Source organism: Monopterus albus, unplaced genomic scaffold, assembly GCF_001952655.1.
Source record: "Monopterus albus unplaced genomic scaffold, M_albus_1.0 scaffold269.1, whole genome shotgun sequence".
NCBI lineage: Eukaryota > Metazoa > Chordata > Actinopteri > Synbranchiformes > Synbranchidae > Monopterus > Monopterus albus.
Genome location: NW_018128149.1, coordinates 952515 through 971644, shown reverse-complemented (window position 1 = coordinate 971644; position 19130 = coordinate 952515). Strand labels below are relative to the sequence as shown.

General features: G+C 42.6%; 2 protein-coding genes across 10 annotated transcripts in view; both read left to right on the top strand.

The window, feature by feature from the left end:
- nebl (nebulette) overlaps positions 1-19130 on the top strand; it is a 119771-nt gene that overhangs the window by 24081 nt on the left and 76560 nt on the right. Inside the window, exons 3-4 of the mRNA XM_020621902.1 lie at positions 3657-3741; positions 6654-6761. Coding sequence (XP_020477558.1) covers positions 3657-3741; positions 6654-6761 — 193 coding nt within the window. The remainder of the gene's footprint in view (positions 1-3656; positions 3742-6653; positions 6762-19130) is intronic.
- Positions 6669-19130, top strand: part of LOC109972772 (nebulin) — an 82138-nt gene continuing 69676 nt past the window's right edge. For all 9 annotated transcript variants that reach the window (XM_020621895.1, XM_020621900.1, XM_020621894.1 and 6 more), the window contains exons 1-4: positions 6669-7776; positions 12464-12771; positions 15837-15908; positions 18230-18331. In XM_020621895.1, the coding sequence (XP_020477551.1) occupies positions 12475-12771; positions 15837-15908; positions 18230-18331 (471 nt within the window). In that variant the 5' untranslated portion in view covers positions 6669-7776; positions 12464-12474. The remainder of the gene's footprint in view (positions 7777-12463; positions 12772-15836; positions 15909-18229; positions 18332-19130) is intronic.

The window sequence follows — 19130 nt, the reverse complement described above, 5'->3', positions numbered from 1 at the left end:
AAACCGGTTCAGTATTTCAGTTTGTACTGATGCTCCAGTTTAGCTTTTAGCTTCCTCACTGTAATTAATAGTGCTGCTAGTGCTAGTTATAAAGGTTGTAGCTCACTCACAAGTAATACAAATCCATTCACAAGGTAAACTGAAAACTTTAGTTCCTTTACAAACAGGAGCTGGATTTGACTCATTCCATCAGGGCTGAGATCCCAAGCATTCAGCTGAGGATGTGTGCTGGATCTTAACTGGAAGAATTCAGGTGATCGCTGCTCATTTTCTTGCATCTTATCCCTGTGGTGTTTCTGCACTACACCTCCCACTTGGATTTATGCCCCTGTTGGGGGGGGTTCTCAAATGTGAAATCTGTCCATTAGGAACTTTGGTTAAAACAGTGGCCAGTGAAGAACCGCACAGACGGGTCTGTTAATCTCCTTACATTGCTCTCTAGTGCTGTTGTTGAGCCAGCACAGAGTTACCTTGGCAAGCTGTGTGTGTGGGTGTATATATGTGTGTGTGTGTGTGACAGAAACATCCCACAGAGCCAAATCCTTCTTTGTCTCGAAGGATTGAGCTGTGCTGAACAACCAAACATCCACGGTCACCAGCAGCGACAGGAGCAGGTGAAGTGAAACCTGAGGGTGAAACTAGGAGCAGCCAAAGTGTAACAAAGGAGCTGTTGGTTAAAAAAAAACAACACACACACACTTGGAGTCTTCTCAGAATTGTTGTGTTTTGATGTTGTGGTCTTTAAAAATGTCTGACAAACTAAATGTCTAAAGGGACAGTAATAAGAAATTGAGATGGACAGAAGGAGAAAGAAGAAACAAAAACACTGGGGAGCAAAGTAAAAATAATAAGAAACCGACTGCAGCTTTTTGTAACTAACTTTATCAGGCCTCCTCTCATTCAACAACAAAGGAACTGCAGTCATCATTTTAACACGAGTGGATCACATTGATTTAAAGCTGTATGAGTCACTTTGTGTCTGTTGGTGTGAAGCTGTTTTTTATGAAGTCATTTTTTAAAATCACCATTTTGTCAAACAAACATAAAACTTATTAGTTTTGATAACACATTTCTGGAGTCTGAGGTCACTTAAAGTGTAGTCCAGTTATGTTTAAGGACATGGGACGTACACTTAAAACAAAAGGACCTTAATAATAATCTCTTTCTCTCTCTCACACACACACACACACATAGAATTCCTGTCTGTTGGTTTGTGTGCGTTTTCTAACTATAATAGGCTCGTTATTGACTGTGGAGACAAAGAGTGTGTGTAACAGACAGGTGAGTAAAGATCCTGATGACTGTTTACGACCTGCTGATTATCAGTTAAAAGTCCCAGATGTGCACAGACCACAGCAGACTGGCTGTGAGCCCATAATTATCACCCTCATTATAATGACTGGGTAGGGATGGAAGCAAAACTGCGTAATGATGCTGTTTGTGACTTTGGGGGTGTTGGTTATAAATCTGAAGTTTCAGTGAGTGGAGTCTGGTGCAGGTCACCTGTTCATATGTGTGTCTGTTAGGCTTCTACTGTGTGTTGTGGTTGACCTCCAGGGTCACAGGGGTTAAACGGTGACATGAGAGATGTACAGTGTTACAGCAGCATCTGTAGAGTCTGACCAATCGGCTCCTTTCTCACCAAAACATGTTGTTCAGTTGGTCAGTGCATCAAACAATTCATGTGCAACTGAAGTGGAGAGGAGAGAGAGAGAGTGTATGGGAGGGGAGGGGAGGGAGCTAAAATGAGCAGGAGAAAGAAAGATATGAAGTGGGAGGGAGGAGTGAAGGACTGGAGTGGTCGGACTATGCTGCTGGCATCAGTGATTCACACACTCGCACACACACAAAGAGGCTTCCAGGGCTCTGTGAATCAGCTCGCTCAGAGGAAAACTGCTCTGAGCTGCTGTGTTTGCTCCTCACTATTTCTACTTGGAGATCACAGACTCGACATGAAACTACCACTGAACAGGTAGACATGTGGACGGGTCACATGACGTGTTGCCCACTTTAAGGCTGTAATTTTGTCTTTTAGTTTGTTTTATAAATCTTGTGACTCATGCTTTTCTAGCTGCCTTTGAATCTGTGCTTCACTCGCGTCCAAGTTATACTTTTTCCTGTTGTGTTTCTGTGTTGTTTACCTCCTGTACTTCAAGGACTAAAGCAGCTCCACAAGGGGAGCCAGTAAACTGAACGGAGGTTTGCAGGATGAGTCAGCTGACACTTGCCGGGTTGAGTGGGTTTTCAAAGCGCCATAAAGTGACTTATAGCCATTCAGGAAAGCTGAATATACAGTAGGGCTGCAACATGTGTTCAAGTATTATTAATTAATTTATTGTTATTCTTGCATTTAATCTAGAAAATGTAAAACAGTAAAGAAAATACCTAAAACAAACGGCTGATATTTTTGCTTGGCTGCAAAATAAGAAATAGAGACATCTTCTAAACTAACTTTGTGTCTGTGCCCGGGGCCTGTTGTCTCATAGTCCCTCCATGAATGCCTTAAAAATCTAATTGGGATGATGCTAAATGACTAATGTCACATTCATTAAATAATAACAGTTAGTAGTAAATCGTCATCATTACATTCAGAATCGCAGGTTTGGCACTACAGTGTGAGTAAAACTTTACAGGGTGTGACTGGCTCTGGGGATGTGGAGTGAAGGATCCTGAGTTCGTGTGGGAGGTGGAGAACTAACTAGCTCACCTCCACCCACAGCACAGGATCTGGAACCAAACCAGTGGAGAAGGGCTAGACTCATGAGCCCCCGGCTGAGCGCCACTGTGTTTGAGTTGACCCCTGAGAAGGAGAGGGTCGTCCCCATGCAGCTGTAAATCGCTCAGAGGAAGGCTCCGACTGTGGGGTCTAGGTGGGGTCTAGGAAGGGGCACCACCTGGGGACTCCACAGCCCTGTTGGGGACTTTAACTCTCATGTGGGAAATGATGGAATAGTGATGAATGCTGCTTGTAATTTGGTTTGTGTGCTCTCAGATGATTTGGCAGCGATTTCCATAGAGATAGGTTTGTGTCCTCACAAGCTCGATGCTGCTTATAATAAAAATATCTTCAAAGGTCCCTGAAGGCGACGTGTGGGAGTGCTTCCCACCTCCATCTCCCATCCACCCACCTCATGCTGTGGTCTCTCAGATCAGTTCCATTGTCCTTCATGCTGTGTGTTCCTGCAGATAAAAGCTCTGAGTCCACACTCACTGACGGTGCTTTTACAGTAGCTGCAGAGAAACAAATGTTGATCTTAACAGGAGACCAAAAGGTCAAGTGAGAAGAGAGACTTATGGTGGGGAAGTGCTTGGTATTGCTCGGGCTCACAGTGTATTATTGTTTCCATTAATATCATAGCCCTGGTGGCTCATTAACTCATTAAGGTCGTTCTCAGCATGGAAAGAGCTCTGACATTTTTAAGCCTGCATCCTTTATTGTTAAAGTGGATTTAAAAGTGACCCAAACATGACCACTGTTTCCACCAGTGGTCATGTTTAGGTCTTTATAGAAATCAGTAATCCTACCTTAATGATGCCATCCAGTTGTAGCCCATCATTGTTTTGAGGCTCTCTGTAGTTTCATTCTTTGTGTTTCTTTGATGGACAGCTAAACAGTCAGCATTTCACATATGGATGGCTCCTCTTTGTGTTTTCAGACATTACCCCAAGACATCATTCACCATCGTGGCCGACACGCCAGAAAACCTGAGACTGAAACAGCAGAGTGAGCTGCAGAGCCAGGTGAGCGCACACAGACACCGCATACACAAAGCAAGACAACGTATTAAAACCTTTAAGAGCAGTCACCATGTCTGACGTCCTTCTCTGCTCTGTCAGGTTGGTTTGGGTCTTTTCATCATGAGCAGGTTTGCTGATTCAATCTCAATACATGCGTTTCCACCTGTTTTCATGTGCAAAACGATGTATTGATAATAGGAAAATCTAATAACATGTAATGTATAATGGTCATGACGTTCGTGCTCTACTGATGAGACTATAATAGCGGCAGATGAAAAGATCAGATGCCTGTGGAGCGGTGAGGAAACTGTAACATCCCTCAACAATCATCTTTCTGTGCCTTCTGTGGTGTTTTAATGGCACCCAGCTGGAGAACTGGCTCCACTAAACGTCACTGGGTTCAACTCCTAATATTCTCACGACACTGCCTGATCGAAGTGTGTATAAATTTTGCAATTTCTTTTGCTAATTTTCTGGAAATGTGTTTGAAATCTGTGCCACATTTGGAAACCTGACTATTTACCCTGTAGTTGTCCCTGTTTACTGAGAGTGGGTCAGTAAAATGATGATTCTCATCAGCAGAGGCAGGTGAAGGAACTCCACCACTGACTGCTGCGTAGGTTTGAATTCAGGTACACCTCAGTGATGGAGGGTGTCTGGGTATTGAACCTGAGACGTGCATGTACCACTGTACATTCAGAGCCTCTTAGTTCAATCAGTGCACAGTTCATATGCTTTAACTCAGCCTTCTGGGTCACACCTTCGCTCCACTGGCACCACACAAGGATGAAAACAAACACTCAGGCTTGTCACTGGAAGCTGCTCCGACAGTTCTGCCTCCTGGAGACGAGATGAGTCACTCTCCTGATTTACTAACACACAAATAGTAGTTCCTCGCATTTTCAAAAAATTCATTATCATACCGGTCCCTAAAACGTCAGACACATCCGCTCTGAATGACTTCAGGCCAGTGACGCTCACATCAGTCGCCATGAAGTGATTAGAGAAACTGGTCCTCACACACGTTAACCACATGGTCCCGGACACTGTAGACCCCCTCCAGTTTGCCTACCACCCCAACAGGTCAGCGGACGACACGATGGCTCTGGCTTTATTCAATACCCTGAAACACCTGGGCAACAGCAGTACGTATGCTAGGATGCTCTTCCTGGATTACAGTTCTGCATTCAACACCATTCGCCTGGGCAGGCTTATTGGGAAGATGACAGGCTTTGTTGCCTTTATGTAACTTTTTATTTTAAGACTAAGTGTTCTTTCTGGCTTTTGACTCCTTACCTGACTCGAATAGAGAGCTGCACAAGAATTCCTGTATGCTGCCTGTTTATGCATAAATAAAAATCTTGAATCTTGAAATGCATGCGAGGGGCATGTAGGACAGGCTGAAGCAGCACCACCTTTCTGCCATATGCCCTCATCTTCTGTGTGTGTGTGTGTGTGTGTGTGCACCCAGCAGACTGCAGCACAAAAGGACAGATGTCCACCCAGCAGTCTGCAGAAGGAGACGTGCTGTTCGTCATGGGATGTGTGTGTATTTGTGTGTCCTGCTTTGCATGTTTAAAGATCCATGTTTGTCATTTTCAGTACGGACCAGAGATTTAAACATGCATTTACTCTGTGCCTGTCTTCCTCTGCTTCCTACTGCCATCAACGGATTCTCTTTTTACATGCTGGATGTTAAGTATTTTAAAATAGAGATAAGGCAAATATTTTTATCTTCCAAAAAATGTTTAACTGGCAACTTGTCTCTATTGATGTTTAATGTAACCAATCATGTACAAGACTAGAAATGCCTTCCAGGACAAATTATATGGAACAGTACCCTTTATAATTAAATAATATCCCCTACCCCATCACACACCCTCTTTGACACCAGACCAAACATGTTATTTCCACCCTCTATAGGTGCAAGTCTGTGTGCAGCATCTGCTATTTTCCTGCACTTTTGTGTGTGTGCGTGCGGTTTATTTAGTTAGCTTGTCATATTATCTTAGCAGGGAGCCTCAGCTGATAAATGCGGCTTTAATCTGCCTTGTGGTGACAACAGGGACAATCACCGTGAGAGCAGAATACCAGAACACACACACCTCAGCTGTCTGAGTCATACTTTTGTGGTCTGCAGCCTTATATAACTCTGTTCTCAGGGTTAATTGGCTGTTGCTGATGACTGACAGACACCAGCAGGATGACATATGGCTAAATGTCTGCAGTGTTTCTCTGAAGGTCGAACTGAAGTGCAGGCTGTCCTGTTGTTGATATCGTCTGTGGGACACTGTGTGCAGTGAACAAAAGGCAGAGATCATGTTCAAAAGCTTCTTTTTATATCGTGGTGTAAGTTGGTGTAATTATTCCTGCTTTGTGGGCACATTCAGAGTAAAATTCACCCTCAGACACTCTTATACCTGATTGTCCTCACTGTAAATGGACTGTATTTATATAGCGCTTTTCTCACAGTGTGTTGCACTGGCCATACACGATTCACCCATTCACACACCGATGACGACAGGCTGCGACGCAACGGCGCTAGCAATTCGGTGTTCAGTGTCTTGCTCAGGGACACTTAGGCATGCGGGGAGACCGGGAGTCGAAGTTAGGAGACGACTGCCCTACCTCGTGAGCCACAGCCACTGTAATGTGATTTCAGTGAGCTTAAACTGTGTTATCCACTTCATTAGTTTATAAACCAGGTTATGGTTATAGCCTCTAACCTCTGTTTGAGCTGTAGCTGTGATGCATCCTGGTTAGTTTTAGGAACTGGCCTGTCCACGTCATCATTGGATCACTTTCTGCAGTCAGACTCCATTAGTATCTGGATGTGATGCCACAGCAGCCAGAATAAGAGTCTCTAATGTTCCTTTAACACCCAGTGTTTGTGTTCCTCTCTCTCCCTCCTGCAGGTGAAGTATAAGAAGGATTTTGAGGAGAGTAAAGGTCGAGGCTTCAGCATTGTGTCTGACACTCCTGAGATGCAAAGACTCAGACGGACTCAAGAGCAGATCAGTACTGTATGTGCACGCACAGCGATGCCCACCACCTTCCTTTGTGTTGTTGTTTTTACATGTCAGTGAAATGTAAGAGCGAAAGTGAGGGGTGCGTTTTGGTCAGTGAGCATGGTCACATACTCACACATGCACAAACATGTACATGAAATGTTCATGTCATCAAGCTCCCCAGTGTTCGTGATGTCTGCTGTTTGAAGAGGAGCATCTTCTCCAGCGTAAGTGACCTGAACTTTCACTTTGTTTATTATTTGTGATTATGAAGCTCTAACAAACAACGAGGTTTGCATATGTATCATAACTTCACAAGAGCAAAGAGAACCTGGCCTTTATTTGAAACATTTATATTAGTCATTTTCTGATTTCCCTCTTGTCTTGCAGTGAAGCTCACTTCCTGCAAATTTTTCATATTAAAAGTTTTAGAGCCTTCCATTAATTGGTACCATTGTTTGAATAGCAGCTTTTATATGATATACAGATGAAACAGTTTGTAAGTTTGTGGAATAGTCAGTTAAAGTTGTTGTGCAACTATTTTGGTTAATGAAATGATCATCTTAATTAGTTTAGTCTAAGCAAAAATGTGAGATATATGCAGCTTCTCAAACAGGGTGTCATGTTTGTTGTACATGGTAGTAAAATGTCTGGGTTCTGGATAGTTTGAAGGAGTTTTTTACTGTCACATTAGAGACGCTGAAAATAATCATTAGTTACAGCCTGAAAATAATAATCTACAGTAAAGTAAATATAATTACATATACATGTAGCAGTGTTTTTCTTCTTCCAAGTTAATTTGCTCTATGAGAACACTTCTGTGGTTTAATACAATGAGCAGTTACAACCAACTAATATCTTCCTCTGTGATGTACAGTATGTCTGCAGTCAGCTTGAGTCATTTGTATCCATGAAAGCTTGGTTAACATTGTTTTTTGGTTTTGTTTTTCGCCTGTGATGTGAGTGTGTGCACCCCAATGTCTGCACACATGTCCCGACGGCTCAGTGACCCTCAGCATAGGATGCCAAGGTAGTGTGTCTCTGCTGTCCTCACTCCCTCTTTACAGTAATTTGTCCTGGTCTTTGTTTTACTTTCAGTATCTTCATACAATGTTGGTGTAAAACTCTGAGATTCACCTTCAGCGTTAAAGAGTCACTCCATTATATTGTTAAAGTGGCAATGTGTGGATGAATTATTTATTTATTTATTTTTTACATTCTCCCATCTCTCTGCTATCTGTGTAAGTTGTTTTAATTTCTTTCTGTCCTCTGCTCCCCCTATCCTCTGTTTACCTGACCGTGTGATTGCATTATTCCACTCTGTTAATACGCCACACATTCTCTCTCCCCATTTGCTCCGCTTTAATTAAGACACATGTTGCCTCTCTCTCAAATGTTGTGACATTCAACAGCCCACACATTTTTGTGATATTACTCAGCTCTTTTCAAGGTTGACCTACTGATGAAAGAAGAGGAGGGACAAAGAGGAGTGTAGTGGGAGGAAGATGTGAGGGCAGGTGATGCATTGCTGTGTGCTTAAAGCTGAACATAATGTGAGCTGTAATGTAAATGATGAGTAATGTTTGGATGTACTGAGTTTTGACATACAGCTCATAGCAATGGTGTTTCGATTCTTTTGGACACTTGCTGCTAAATGTTTCGTGGGCAGAAGTGTGTTATGTCAGTGTTCGGTCATGCACAAAACAATTCACATGCGACTTGGTGGGTGAGAGTTTAGACTGAGGTGGAGTTGTCTGTCAGTATGAGAAGTAAAGAGGTGATCATGCAAGTGAAGAAGTTAAAAATTAAGCTAAAAAAGCAAAACTAAGGTTTCTGGTTTGCCAGAATCCAGAGTAGGTATAATTTAGAATTCAAGTTGCTGTTTACTTTTGACCCCCAACACTGTGGGCTTTGTGTGATCTGATGAAGCCTTGGGAAGTTGTATTATCCGGATTTGGATTCACTTGTGATGAAGTATGGTTTCAGTAAAAAAAAAAAAAAAAAAGTGAAGTTTGAGTAGAATTATTAAGCTTGAAGCGAAGTGTGTTCTTCTGCAGTGAAACTGGTTCACATCAGGACGAGCTCACAGGGATTTGTCTCGGGGAAAGCTTTGTGTTGCAGAATTCATTAACAAGATCTGAGAGTTGGAGCTCCTGGTCACTGAGCCAGCTTTTTTACTACCTATAAAAACACATTTAGCATCAGGAAGAGAGGACGACACATTCATGCAGTTTTTGTTTTAGTGCCACACACGGTACCCAGCCCTGGCACTGTGATTGAAATGAAGGGTGCAGTGGTGATAAGGTCTTGAGTAGAGGGCTAAATGCGGAAGTTAAATGTGATAAGAGGGAGCCAACAAGCAAACACCCACAAGACTGTCAACCTCACAGGACAAAGTCGGAGACCAGATGAGGCAGGTCGCAGATTTATATTTTGAGTTGGATGTGAATAAAAAAGTTGCCCGGAGAAGCTGAAAGGAAGAGTACAACATTAAACAAACTGAAGTGGTGTCCAAGGCATTCAGGAGCACAAAGGGTGACCACGACACTGAAGAAGCCTCGAAGAGCCTGAAGGGAAAGTTTGAGAAAATACTAAGAAAACCAAGAGTCATCTCCATATCAGGTTGAGAAGAAGCGAGTGAGAAATTTTGAAAGCCGAAAGGGTGACCAAGTCACCGAGCAAGCCAAACACAAAACCAGCCTCTTCAGAGACCAAGATATTTCAGACAAGGTGAGTGCAACAGACTGAGAGCAGGAGGCTCAGGAAGCTAACAAAGGCTTTGGAAAATGATTTGGGGAAGGTTGTAGGCTAAAAAATAGGAATCTGACACTGAAGACACTACAACACGCAGAGGTGACCGTGATCCTGAGAGGAAGGCCCTCACATTTAACACAGTGACTTTGATGAAGCTGAAAATGTGACCTTGACATCTTCAAGATCACATGACCTTGAGGAAGCTAAAACTGTTGATGAACCTAACAAAGATTCTGACAAGAGAGTTGATCATTTACAGCCTGCAGTTTTATTAATTAGTCAAGTTTTACAATGATCATTTTTCACTTGTGAGTGGCTTGTATTCTATTAATGTGCTTGAACAGTGGCTAGGAGGCGTTTTTAGGCTAATATAGCCTAGCTCATAGCTAGTAACAAGTCTTAGCCTGGATCAGCTCAAACAGTAGAGACGCCCTTACACATGTAAGAGAAATATACTTCTCCTCTCCCACCCATAACTGTTAAATATTTTAGATTCTAACTTGACAATGTAGACAGTCGGTGTGAGTTTCACTTTAAGTTGATTAAAATCAGAAATTGTACTGTACTTTGTCCAGAGTGCCTTACAATTACTAACAGCACCATCAACCACCAAGACTGTGTTCAGCAAGGGTGGCTCCAGGGGGTGGCCAGTGCCACTCCTGGCCATCCCGTGGATGTGGGTGGCCAGAGTCTGATGTGCCGCCCCTACCAGTGTCAAAATGTGATGCTTATCAGTATTAATAAATGAAAAACCACAAATTACTGTTTTAAACACAGCTATCATTTTTCTGGTGTTTTACAACTGATATTGGTCAAATTCAGTGGCGGGCCGTCAGGGCCAGCAAGGCCTTCTCTGCTGGCCTAAACACTATTAGAAGCACTGACCTACATTTACAACTGAAATTCTAATATTTGTTCCATGAAATTGTATTAATTTATTCCCAACAGTCTGTTCTCTTCATTTCGTAGTATTTCTCCTGGCTGCACCGCTTCCAGTACGTGTATGTGGATGTTAGATTTTTTGTCCAATCAGATTTCAGCCTCTATGTGTTGCCATGTCAATCTAATCTGCCCAGGGCCTTCAGAACCAGAAGTGCTGGCCCATGTTAACTTAAACTATATTAGCAATGGGACTGTTTCTTTAACCAATCAGATTTCAAATTCGCCTCACAGGGCCAGCTAGCTGGCCCACAATGATGTCAGCATTTTTCCGTCCTCTGATTGGTTGGTCAGAGCAAAACTAGAAAAGGGCTTACGATGGAACTGAAACGCAGAGATCACAGTTGCGGTTGTAGTGTAGAGGTTTTGGAGTTGTCTTAACTGGGTTTCTTGCTTTAGTAAAAACGGTATTCACCCTCAATATGCGAAATACCTCTCTTTCTGTAATGCCACACTTTATTATATTGCGTTTTTGTATAGCATTGATGGTTTCTATAATTGCGACGTACAGTGGTGGTATTAAGAGGTGAATTAAGTCAGGTAAGTCTCCACTGAAGGCCCAGGTACCAAATGCACGGCCCGCCACTGGTCAAATTATCTTCACCCATATCAGTTGGTTATTTTGGGAAGGGGGGCTATTTGTGCTTTATCTATAAACAGTTGGATTCTTAATAATGTATGATTTATTATTTTTTAGAACCAGGTGTTAAATTTACTTTTTACATGTATTTCAAATGTGCCACCCCCTCTCTGTGCCCCACCCTGGCCACCCACCCAAAATTTTCTAGATCCACCCCTGGTGCTCAGATAGACTTTAGCCCTACCTGAATAAATGTAGCTCCCGTTCATTTAAATGAGTTAAGTGTGACAATGGCACCCCCGCTGCACTGTCACACTTACCTCATTTAAATGAATACAGGAGCTACATTTATTCAGGTGGGCCTGAAGTCTATCTGAGCTCCAGGGGCGGATCTAAGAAATTTGGGTGCTCAGATAGACTTCAGGCCCACCTGAATAAATGTAGCTCCTGTATTCATTTAAATGAGGTAAGTGTGACAGTGCAGCCGGGGTACCATTGTCGGAGATGCAGAATAGACAGAAAAGTTGAACTGGGCTCAGCGTTTGCTTTACCACAGCACAATGTCGTCTGGCAGGGAGCTGCACTGGCTATCAAATGCACACTCCTTGTGCATTACTTTGCAACATTAACACCATATTAGATCATGTAAATGAATAGTATTATAATTTAGTCTGTCCTGCATCGCTCGCACAACATGGCCATGAAGCCACGCCTGATGCAGACGTTTGCCTCCTCACCTACTTCCCCCTCATCTATTGTATAAGGATGAGTCATTGGACAGGAACAATGTATTTGCTTACTCTTTCAGGACAGAACCTTTTTTCCTTTTTCTAATGTAAAATATACAAATGTTCTTTCTGTTCATACTTTATGTTCAAATACACCTGCCTGTAGCGCTCAGGCTAGCTAAACCTACATAATCTTTTAAATCACTTTCCATTTTCTGCTACTTTATACTTGGACTTCGCTATATTTCGGAGGCAAATATTGTACCTTTTTCTACATTACATGTATTTGATAACTTCGGTGTCAGATGAATCAAACCAAACCCAGTAGAACCATCAGACTATATTGATCCCAGTGGGAAATCCACCAGCTACCCAGCAGGATGGAAAGTACTTCACAGTATAAGTATATAAGGTAGTTACCATCAGCTCCACCTTTACCAGCTGCAGCTTTAAAGTGATGGACACAGTAACGCATCAGTCACTAGGATCCAATAATATCCTGTACATTAATGTGAAATGGGCTGTTCAGCAGAATCACTACTGGCACTGTTGGCACTTCAAATATATTTTATGGTAATAATTTTCTACGTAAGTAACATTTTGAATGCAGGACTTTTAACTTGTAGGTATTTTTACACTTGTATTGGTGCTTTTACAATCAGAGTATTTTTTCTACCATTGATTATTGGTAAACATGAGCTGCTTGTCGTCCTCAGAGGTGACTGAAATGGAGGAAGAAGAGGCCCTAGTGGCTCCAGTGCTGGATGGAGAGAAGTCAGAGGTCATGACGATGGAGGAAGAGAACGAAGAATCTTTCAAGGAGACAGTGGTAACAACCTGGACGACCTCAACCACAGTTGTTGACACGACCATGGGAGAGATGGACGTAGAGGAGAAGGAGAATGAAACTGACAGAATATCAGAAGAGGAAAAGATGGAGGAGGAAAATGAAGCAGAGGTGGAGGGTCAGAAAGAAGAACAAGAGGAGAGTGAAGGAAAAGTGTTGGGACCCTGGGAATCAGAGGCAAGTACTGGAACTTTTAGAACTCAACATGAACACCCTAAAGTTAAACTAACAGGTAACAGGATGCTTTGATATCAAACTAAAAAAGGAAAATCTGGAAGTGAATCAACAAATCAGCTGTTACACAAACCCGCACATGTTGATGTTGAATATAGTCATTCCTACTTGCTTAAGGAACCAGGTACTTAATTTATCTTTTAGATTAGACTGCATGTCATGCTCATATGATAGTTGCAGGAAGTTAGTCTTATTTCAGCTTTTGTTTTTCACCTGTAAAGGTTTAAATAGTTTTCTCATCACTTTCTGTTGTTGCAAAACTTTGACTTCTGTAGGTGACTGAAAGTGAGTTCTTTTCCCACGTCGATAGCAGTTGTCTTGGCTTTAACTCATTTCAGGTAACAGTGCAAACAGGATAAATATGTCAGACAAAATTCCTCATCACAGCCTCCATTTAATGGAGGTCTGGGGAGCTTTCAGCCATGCTGTGTGGCTTTCCTCTGTGTTCCCAGCCACCTGATGTTAAAGTTTTTTTCCAGTGTTCATTCAGTCTTTAGTCTGAGAAACAGACATCACCTTTCTGTGAAATCAAAGTCGCTCATAGTGTTAACCCAAATCCAGCAGTGAACAATCGAGGAGGAGATTCATATCTGTATTTAGCTCTCCTGCTACGTGGCAAGTGTTGGGAAACATGTCAAGTCTGTTTTTAGTCAGTGCTTTATCCATAACCTCAGCTTCTTTTTGAAGGCAGTGACTTTGTCAGTCTGTTCAAAGATGCGTCTTCTCCCCTGCATAGACACGTTTAAAGTGTTGAGGTTCTCGAACACATTGGCAAGATACACCACATGCACGAGCCAGAGTTCATCACTGAGCATCTCAGTGTGCGGGGAGTTAAAGTGTGAGAGGAAGGCGGCAATTTCGTGTTTAAGCTCATAAAGCGTGACATTACCTTTCCCCTCGAAAGCCAGTGAACTTCTGAACGATACAACAACTGGACGTGCTCTGATCCCAGGTGTTTGCACAGCTGTGTGAAACAGCGGCTGGTCTCGGCACTCTGTTTAATGTAGTTCACTATTTTTATGGCATCTTTCAGTGTTGTATCAAGCACTGGCACCATATCCTTAGCCACAAGTGCTTCTCAGTGAAGAAAAGCAGTGAGTCAACGTCACATTCAGTGCTCTCTCCGGGGTTTTCTTCACAACTCCTGAGGTTTTTCCAGTCATGGAAGCTGTGCCATCAGTTGTTACCCCCACACAATTGTCCCAACTCAGTCCCACAGAGTCCAAAAACAAATCAATAGCGTTGAAAATGTCCTCTGCCTTTGTAGACGTTGGGAGGTCTTGGCTGCATAGAAACTGCTCCTCTATGTCTCCATCCCACACATGTCTCACATAAAGAAGCAAAATGGCATGATTAGCAATATCTGTCAACTCATCCATCTGCTATGCATAGTAAGCGCTGGCCTGAATCCACGCTGAGGTCTGTTGTTTTATGTTGGCTGACATGTCTTCAATGCACTGCATTATGGTGTTATTAGATAGCGGTATGGTTTTCAACTTGTCCACTGCTGACTGGCCTAATACCTCTCTGACCATTACAGGGCCGCAGGTAAGATGAGCTCCTCTGCTATTGTATGTGGCTTCTTGGCTTTGCTGTATGTTGAGCTATGAGGTATGTGGCCCGTAGTGCCTGCTCTCATTTGGAACACGAGGACAGCAGTGTCTTCTCGGTGGTCCTCAGGTCCCAAAGTAGTCTTTGACAGTATTTGACTGGTTTGTCTTTGTATGTGGCGTGTTTTGTTTCTAAATGGTGTTTTAACTTGGACAGCTTCATACTTTCTTGTGCCAGTACTTCACTGTATATCACACATTGAGGCTTATGTCCATTTTTATTATCTATGTAAGTAAATCCATATTTAACATAGTCTGAATCATATTTTCGCTTCGCCATCTTAACAAGTGGACCTATCTTCAGTGAGTGTACACTGTCACCTGCCAATCAAGGCCTGTCATGGCAAGGTTAGGCCTCTGCATATCATGCACACATTTCAAAACAAAAGCCCCACATTGGATACTACCTAAGCATGTGAATCCACAACAATATATCACTGTCAAAAACAATTTTTTTCCCCACCATGTCTCTTGTGACCCACCCCATGGGAAACACTGTCCTAGAGCACAAGGTGACTCTTGTTTAGTCAGTTTATCATGTAAAAGGATTTGCCATTTAATTCCTTTTCTTTTTTAAGATCTGAGGTGTAACAGAAGGTCAGTAAAGTTTCTGTTAGTTTCTTTTGGTTTACCTTTAACCTCAGTGTATTGAATGTGCACAGAAGCTCTACAGTTCACAGGTTAACTTGGAAACATCGGACACAACTATGATTTTAAAAGTTGGTATTTTAAAAGTTTGCCACCACTTTTAGCTCACCTGTTCTCTCTGGTAAGAAATATGACACTGCACACAATGTTCCCAAACTGTGTACATCTTTGAGGATTTAGCTGTTCTTCGATGAAGTCTGCTGAGAGGCAGAGCAGCAAAACACCCTTCCCCCAGCTCTGACTGTGAGTCTTAGAGACTTTGGTGTGGGGCATCGCCTGGCACTGCAGGTTTTTTGTAAGGGCTCAGAGAGGATTATTCAAACTGCAAATGAAAACTTGCCATTATTAGCCTTTGATACTGGATTTTGGGAGTGAATCCGGCCTGTTAAGACAACCGAGGGGTTGACAGTGCCTGAAGAAGGAAAGTTTCCCCTGGTTGATTCACAGGTTTCTCTGTCTCATTATTGTTAGTGGGGTCAGATGGATTATTCAGTTTGGCAGTTGTATTCTTCAGTTACAAACTTTATTCTGGGTTGCAGTGGGAATGTATAGGATCCCAGGCTGATTTAAAGGCCATTACAGAAGCTTTTCCATTCTCCAGGTCTTTTAGGAAGCTCTGCAGTAAATAGCAGGACAAAGTCATGGTCACATTTGGCTTCTCTCTAAATCATTTCAGTGCACTTACTGGCCTCAGAAGTCCACAGTGAACTAACTGTAATTCTCATATACTGTACACTCGTGTGTTTTCAGGCCTCCTCTGATGTAAAGCTTCCACTGCCAGACCCAGCATTTAACAGGAAGTGCAGCCTGCTCGCCAGTGATGTAAGTTAATGGAGTTTAATTGATTGATTTCAGGTTGTTTGATGCCTGTGGTTTGGTTCATGGGGTCCAGACTGTTGCATGATTATGGTTCCGTTTGTGTTCACACTGGATTTATACAAACCAACAGAGTTACTGTGATTGGATGGTTTTGGCAACTGTCATCCTGCATCATTGGCAGCACTGTGTGTAGCTCTGTGGAGGAGCCACATATCAGTGACTGCAAGTATTGCTGCATCCCACAGTAAAATATATGTGTGTGTTTGTCTACCCTGGGACAAACATGTTTTTAGCAGTTACATTCTCGCTGAATTCACCTTCTGGTGGTCTGTTTGTTTATTTTAAAAGATCCCCATGAGCTGCGTGCAGTGGCAGTCAGCTAAACTTCCTGGGGTCCACAACAGACCAGTGGTAAACTGTTAACAAATTGATCTTAAAAACTTTTCCTGTTTGCATAATGTATATTTTGTGTGTTACAAGATAAGGTCACCTACATTTTCAGTTCATAAGACTTCATGTTTTGGCCTCTTGGTTTGTTTGTAACACATCCATGCAAACACAAGACAGACCAAAATTTGATTATTGGAGTAAGTGTATAATTATAGAAGTATAGAAATGTGTCATTAGTTTGAGGTAACAAAAATAAAAATCATGAGTCACATTAACATTAATGTGAACTCCCCTGAGAAAAATTGACAACAGTCACTCATCACTGGGCCAGAACTAAACAACTTGAGTCACTGTAGCACCAGCACAGTTCTGAGTTAACTTTACATTCACCCAAACAAAGATGTGGCTTTAACTCTTTTAAACTTACATACAGTCTAGACAGTAAGAAAGCTGAGCTTCAGCACATTCAATTTGAAATGAACTAATGGACACTAAAGTGCTGTGTCAGTTTTACATTAACATAGAAATTAGGGCTGTCACCATATCAGATCAAAATAATGCTCTCAGTCAGATTCATCTTTAACTTTATTGTGCATATTGCCTGTGTGGTGGGGTGGTAGCTACCAGCTAGTTAGTGAACAGTGGTGGTCTTTTTTTTTCCCCCTTCTGGTGGAAACCAGAGTTAAGGTGCTGGAGTGTCAATCAGGGAGCTACTGGCTCTGGATTATTTACAGCTTCACTGTCTCACAGTGGATTCACCTTTAATCCAGAGATATTTTATGGTGGTTTGGCTTTAAATTCATGAATAAAACTGATTCTGAATGTGAACTCCTCCAACTTGTGTGAGACAGCAAGACATCATCCTCTTCCTCCGCCTCTTGCAGTATGATCTGACCACAGTGTTGCCACTGGTAACCATCCCTCCAAAGATCCATATGACGAGAAAGAAAACTGCTATTTTACTTCTGTAGCAGTGGTTAGAAGCAAATATACCAGAGAAAAAATTTGAATGAGGGTGAATATTGTTGTAGGGCGTGGGAGGGTGAGATATTGATTCACTGGTGTGAGTCAAACCTGGCAGCTCAGCTGTTTGCAACACCAGAGTGACTCATCAGCTACAGTGGAAGCCAGTCAAGTCATCTTCACTTTATTACTCCAGCTGCTGCCTGTCTGTATGTCTCTGTTGCTGCCTTCATACAGCTTCATTAATCATCACATGCAGGAAGAGAACTCATTAAATCACATTCAGAAGTTTAACACATAAAGATCTTCAGACTTTGGCTGCATTCTGTCTCGTAGACAGAAACTCTCTCTTCACCTGTTTCACTCTCCAGATTTCTGGTGAAACTCTGCACTGAGCACAATCCTAAAGCCATGTTACCATGGAGGCGTTAACCACATTAAGCTATGTCAGCCTGAATGGAGGCAACCAAGTATGGACACACACAGGGGATTTGTCTCTGGTGCAGAATCGAGGCAGCCGTCCGTCATCGTACACACTGATGGTGGTGCTGCAGGGCAGCTGCTCTGGCCATCAGGAGCAACTTGGGGTTTAGTGTCTTGCCCAAGAGCATTTCAACATGTGGACTGGGAGAAAGAGAATTGAACCACCAGCTTTCTGGTTGGGAGACGACTGCTCCACCTCCTCAGCCACACAATTAACCTCACAGCGAGAAGGTCCCGGGTTCGAACCCTGGCTGACCCAGCGACTTTCTGTGCGAAGTCTGCATGTTCTCCCTGTGCGTGTGTGGGTTCTCTCCAGCTTCCTCCCACAGTCCAAATATATGCAGCTTAGGTTGACTGGCGACACAAATTTTCCCGGTTTGTCTACACAGGCTGGTGACCTGTCCAGGATGTACCCCGCCTCCCACCCAGTGTCTTGCCCACACACACTCTCTCACACACAGCCATGTACTCTCCTGTCCTTCCTGCAGGTGACGTATAAGGAGGACTTTGAGAAGATGAAGGGTCAGAGTCTGTTTGTTCCTGGAGCTGAACTCATCCACGCCAAGAACATCAGCGCTGTGATATCTGAGGTCCGTACATAAATATGTGGTTGTTTTTTTTTTTGTGTGTTTGTGAGGACCATCGCTGACTTTATAGATGAACCTGAACTAACTCTCACCTTAACAATAAAGTTGTCTTAATGATTACAGAACCTTTTGAAGAAGAAAGAACCAGACCAACTAACCACACTTTTAGCTTGCACAGACACATTTTCTTTCATATCAGTCGGTGGATTTGATCATTTTCATATCAGTTCATTCACACGCACACACAACAATCAATAACGGGTAATTCTAAAAACAGTGACACTACAGGTATGTGTAAAAAGGAAGAATCTACTGATGTGCAGTGCATTTATCAGGGTAAACATAACCGGTGTTTGCCAGGTCTTGTACTCACAAGTCAGATTGCCTCTGGAATAAACCCAAATGTCCTTCTGTTCATTCTGCATACAGACAGTCTCAAGCACATTCCTGATGGCAAAGATTTAAACAGACTTGTTCAGTATTGTACTGAGCATGGGACCTTTATGTTCTGCCATTGATTTTAGAACTAAGGTTGGCAACACCTTCCAGTCTGTTGTCCTTTTCACAGAGAGATGTAAACCAACAAATAACTAGAGAAATGCATTTCCTGTCAAAAATGCGTGTGGATGCTGTGATGCTGAAGGATTGCCCTGAAAATGCCTGAAATCAATTGCTGAAACAGCTGAAGGATGAGTAGAAATTGCTGAATTTCTTTGTTAAAATAGTTGAGAAGAAATGGCTGAAGTTCTTTGTTGAATAATCTGAAGGATGAGATGCAATAAATACAAGCATGAATGAGAGA